The sequence below is a fragment of the Charadrius vociferus genome, unplaced genomic scaffold (genome assembly GCF_000708025.1).
Source record: "Charadrius vociferus isolate BGI_N301 unplaced genomic scaffold, ASM70802v2 scaffold477, whole genome shotgun sequence".
NCBI classification, from domain to species: domain Eukaryota; kingdom Metazoa; phylum Chordata; class Aves; order Charadriiformes; family Charadriidae; genus Charadrius; species Charadrius vociferus.
This window is the reverse complement of record NW_009649449.1, coordinates 5,687,731-5,693,022: the sequence shown is the minus strand read 5'-3', so window position 1 is coordinate 5,693,022 and position 5,292 is coordinate 5,687,731. Positions and strand designations below refer to the sequence as shown.

Here is a 5,292-nt window from a genome sequence, read left to right as displayed (position 1 = left end):
CTCGGTGTCTGCCCGCCGCCGTCCCGCGGCGCCGCCGGGGCTGGCTGCGTGTGCGGGGCCGAGCCCGTAAAGGTGGAGGTTTTCAGAACAACGTGACTTGTTTTGGGGGGAACTAACGGTAAATCTCCTGGAAACGCAAATCGGAGCCGCGTCTCAATCCCATGTGTTTTTACCTGCAGGTCTGAGCTAGTGCTTAGTTAATTTCTAATTTAATTTTTGTAAGCGTTTCATTTAGCTAAGCATTTTAAAATTGAAATCCCTGGGTAACACTTTAAAAGTCTGCTGCCCCTTTGTTATACACTTAATGTTCAGTTTTCCCCCTTTTGCTCTGCGTGTTCGACCTCTGGCTTTCAGTAATGTTCTCCAGCAACGCACGAAGCTGTACGTGGCCACGTGCCCAATTTGGGCATCGATTGGGAAATGGGAATGACTTGTCCTCTCTTACCGAAGTGTGTTTTCTGCAGTTTGGGGCTGCTGAGTTGGCGTGTCCCCGAGCGGGCCGGAACACCGGCGCCTCCTGTCCTGTTGTGCCTTGCAGGGAGCCGAGTACCAGCTGCGCCTCTCCCTTTTCGACGCCACCTACCACCACTTCTTCGGGAGGACGTGGAGGAGCGTGCGACGAGCTGCCCGCGCTGCCCCACCGCGTCCGACCAGGGCGGCTTTCAACGAGGTAGGATGCCGGGGGGCCGCGGGAGGGCAGGGGAGTGTCCGTGCTGGCTGGGTCAAGCCCGAGAAGGGAGGTTTTTAATGGATGAAGGGAACAGACGTCTTCACTCGGGTTCAGCCTGGAGCCGCTCTCCTTCGGTGCTGGTTTCCTCCATCAGTCTGGTGGATGTGGAGCTCAGAGAGCTCCGGGAGCCTGCCATCAGCTTGCTGTAGCCAGAGCCTTTTAAAGCAGCAAGTCCTCAGCATGCAGGGGCTCTGGCCCGTGGTGGGTCGGCTGCTGCTGAGCCTTCTCTGCGGCGGTGCGTTCTCCTGCGCGCAGGCAGACGGCAGCAGCAAACCCTTTTCCCTTCTGACGCTTCCTAATCCTTTGCCCAGGGGGTGCCCCAGATGCTGCCCGATTATTAAGCTTTTCTGCACTGTTTATCAGAATGGGGAAATTCGGGTCTTGGGCTACCCCTGGGGCCGGGCGACGGCGTGGGAGCGGCGGTGTGCCACGGTGTGCCGCCATGTGCCGCCTGCTGTGTTCGGAGCCGGCGGCAGAGAGCAGTGTTTCTTCACAAGTGGGAAGGAAGGGAAGGAGCAGCCGCCTGCCCTCCAGCACAGCGCTTTTCTCTCCTTACCTGGAACTAAACTCGCCCAAAGCCATGTTTCCATCCGCTGCTGCCCCATAGCATGAACGACAGCTGAGATGTTACGTTTTCTAATTAAACTTTTGCTCCCACTTCCTCCAGTGCTCTGTGCCGTGAATGATAAGTAGCACTGATTAGAGCTGCGCTCCTTCATTTGTTTAAATTAGTAGCAGTATATGAGGGGTGCTGACACGTGCATTTCTTCCACTGGCTGACCCCTGCTATTTTGAAGACGGATGGAGAAAAAACTATGGCAGAGTGCTGCAGTGAGAAAAACGTGGCAGTGCCGTCATGGCTGAGCACTGAGATGTTTTAACTCCGTGACATTCATCAGTTTAGTGCTGCAAAGGGTTCAGGTACAGAGGCAGTCGATCTGTGCAAGGGGAGGGAAGGAGGAGAGGTGCCGCTCCTCCCGCAGGAGATGCGGCTGGAGAGCCGCCTCCTGGGATCGCATCCCCTGGTGGTACTGCATCCCCATGGTATCCCCCTCCCCGTGTGGTTGGGGGGGTCTGCACGCCTGTGGCAGCTCGAGGTGCCCCCGCCGGCAGGATTTGCCCTGCGTCGTCCTCACGGGGTTTAGGGGAGAGAACACGCCGTCGCACAGCGCTGTTAGTGTTCCCGGAGGGAACGGCGAGCTGGGTTTCACAAGGGATCCACCTTCAGAGCTCTCTGTCTTTGCAAGGCGAGGCGTCGCTCTGCAGCCAGCAGTCGTTATTTGAATGTTTTGCAATAAAAGATAATAGAATAATGATTTATTTCCCTGGGTTGGTGTGGTAATGTCTCTCTCTGTTATCCTTTCCTGACAGCCTGTGATTACAGTAAATGTTTTCCCTGGGACACTGCGGTAACGAGTTTTTAATAGAAAGATTAACCTAGCTTTAAATCCTGTGCTGGGGAGGTGACCTGTGTCCCGTCCCCTCCTGCCCCCAGGTCTGGGCCACCTCTCCCTGCAGCGGGAGAGTTTCCAGCTCCTTTGGCTCTCCCAGTGTGGGGCTTCTTGTAATGCTGTAGGGTCAGGGGGGCATCGAAGCCCTGCTCTTACGGGGTCCGCAGCCTGCGAGTTACTCTGGAAAGCGGGGGTTAGCGACATAAAAAAGGCGGGGGGGGTGGAAAAAAAGTGAATGATGTTTGAGACTTAAGGAGGTTGAAATTTCCGAGTAGTGCCGCAGGTCATTTGCCATGAGCCGCTGCCTGGAAGTTTTACGGGGTGTTCTGGTTGCCCCGCTGGCTGTCTGAACGCGGCAGGTATTGCTCTGCCTGCAGCTGCTGCCGCCAGCTCCGGCGTACCCTTTCTCTCTCCTTTCCCATCCCAGACCGTTTACTTCCACACCTCCTTGAAGCACCCCGGCATCACCGCCGTTGTGGAAGTGGTGACGACGGCCGGGAAAGGGGATGGGGGATCTCAGCATCTCTCCTGTGGCTTTGGACTCATCCCCCTCTTCGGCAGCGGGTCGGAGGCGACGGACCCAGCCACCGAGGACAGAGCGTAGGTTCCCCCCCTCTGCCACGTGATGGGGCATGCCGGGAATTGGGGTGGCAACGCGCATGGCTGCTTTGGGGGGAGAAAGTGTGGTCCTGGGGCTGCAGAAACAACAGTAGCATTTAGAAACCTGGAGTTCTTCACTGCTGGGGAAGCAGCGATGGGCTCGTAGGTGATCCTGTCCTCTCCCTGAAGGACAGAGCTCTTACTGCGGGTAGAGAGTATGAAGGTGGTCTCTTAGTGTTGAGCAGAGGCATTGTGGAAGATGAAGACGTGCTTTGGCGTGGATTTACTGACTGTTGTGCGTGTGCTCTTTGCTTTCAGGCTGAAGCTGTACCATGGGACGCCACGTGCCTTACTGCACCCGCGCTTCCAGGACCCTGTGGAAAGTAAGCAAGGCCTCGCATCTCACTCCTTTCCTGGTGGTCTCTCTTACCCAAATGAGTACTGTGTCTGTCTGGTCCATGCGATGTGTGGTCCGTACCCTGGTAGTGCTAAGCGGATGTGTCTTACTGCCAGCTGGGAGAAGCCTGGCTGGGCAAACCCAGGTTTTCCTTTGCTCCTAACCACGTGCATTTGTAGATAATTTCTTCAACAGTGGCGTTGCGAAGCTGTCTCCCCCTCGTTTTGGTCATTTTGGGATGTTTTCTTTCCTTCAGAGAACAAATACCTGACGGTGATGGAGAAGAGCCACGTGCAGTACGCCCTGAAGCCCCATCAGCCCCTGGAGACGATATTTCACCTTCTTCCCGAAAACCTTCTGATGTCTGGGCTGCAGACCGTTCCCGGCTTGCTGCCGGCGCGCGGAGACGCGAGTAAGGGCTCCTTCCCTTTCCCTGCTGCCTGCACCGCTCCCGCTGAAGGCGGCAGGTCCCCGGGGAGGCTGTGGGCAGGGCGCTGGCGTGGGGTTTCTGGGGGGACCGACGGGTTCTCAGCAGCGCTGCCCCTTGGCGAGAGCATCTCCCCCTGCGCCGGCCGTCGAGGCTGCAGCCCTTCGTTCATAGCTCAGCCTGAAAGATGTCAGAATGGCTTTGGTCTGTTCTCCTTCTGTTAATTGCTTTGCTCCTGGGAAGCTGCTAGGGATAAGCGATGGCTGGTTTAATTACAGTCGTTCAGCGGAGCCTTAGGAGAAGCCCTCGCAGCTTGTTTAAAGTCCTCCTCGGTGGTGGGCTCGGGATCGCTGGGGGTCTGGCAAGTTTGGGGGGGACGAGCTCTCGCGCGCTCAGCCCTCGTTAATCTTTCCCTGTGGGTAGCAGCCTTGCCGTTTGGGCTGCTGCAATTAATATTATGTGATCTGAAGATTCAGAGGGTAAAAAGTACTCTCAGTTCTGCAGCTGAATTATTCTTCAGCTTGCTGCCTGGAAAGCCCTCCTGCTAACCGTTTTGGGGGTTGTAACTGTTCGTGTTAAAGCTGAGCGAGGTCTCCAAAGCAGCCGAGTCCCCGGAGCTGCTGACACCACTGCTCGAAAGCAGGCGAGGGGAGAGCCAGCGTCTTGCGCGGCAGGGCGCCTCAGCACCATGGTGGCGGTGCCTGTGTTAAATAACCGCATTGTATCCATCCACACCAACGGCGTTGGGTATTTCTGGGTCTCTCCTGGGCATAAAGACCTGTATCGTGCCGGGGAAGTCGGGGATCCCGCACACGACCATGACCTCTCCCCGGTGCTGCTTTTGGCTCGGGTCCGGCTGCGGGTGCCCCTGCCTTCCCAGCGATGTGCCCCCTCGGCCGCAGCGTGACCTGTGGCCACCACCTTCTCTTCTCAGGTGACTGCCTGCAGAAACCCCGGCTGATGAAGCCGGTCACCTGCTACCTGGAGAGGCTGTCTGTCCAGCTGTACCCTTCCCTGGAGGAATTTGAGGAAGAGCTGCTGGACTTACTGAACAGCGATCGCTTACTGCAGGTACTGCCGATGCGGTTACGGCAGAGGAAAGCGCGGTGCACAAGCAGTAATGCCGGCGCTTCGCTTTTGGGTGGAGTGGAAACATTCAGATATATGGCACTCGTGTATTTGTTTTGCTTGGAGTCACCAATTATTATTATTATTTTTTTTTTCTTCCGTGCAAGCCTTTTGCTTGCTTTACTGCTGGATTAACACACGGGTGCTCTGTGTAGGCTTTGTTTTGAACATCCAGACGCTAATAAGCAGAATTTGGCTTTGCTCTGCCGTGGGAAATGCAAAGATAAGGTGCAGTGCATACTGAGTACGTCTCTTTAGGAACGGCAGCGCTTGGTGTGCGGTGAGGACTGCTGGCCAAGTCCTTCTTTATTGGCCACATTTGCACCAACTCTGCCATAAAGATGAAAGATTTTACTATCTATCGGCCACGTGGCAGGGTGGGTCCTGTTTCTTGAGTTTCTGATGGATTGCCTGAATTTTCCTGGCTGCGGGCAGTGCAGGGAGGGACGCTGTGCCGCCTCGCTGCCCGAGCTGGAAAACTTGTCTGTCCCAGGCTAACGCTGCGCCGGACGGCGACGGGGTGGCGGTTCGGGAGCGGCGGCTGCATGTCGGCGTCCAC

General features: G+C 56.4%; 1 protein-coding gene across 1 annotated transcript in view; it reads left to right on the top strand.

Moving 5' to 3' along the window:
- NPHP4 (nephronophthisis 4) overlaps positions 1-5,292 on the top strand; it is a 141,484-nt gene that overhangs the window by 17,798 nt on the left and 118,394 nt on the right. The window contains 6 exon segments of the mRNA XM_009889689.1: positions 539-670; positions 2,609-2,781; positions 3,100-3,164; positions 3,435-3,590; positions 4,540-4,676; positions 5,227-5,291. Coding sequence (XP_009887991.1) covers positions 539-670; positions 2,609-2,781; positions 3,100-3,164; positions 3,435-3,590; positions 4,540-4,676; positions 5,227-5,291 — 728 coding nt within the window.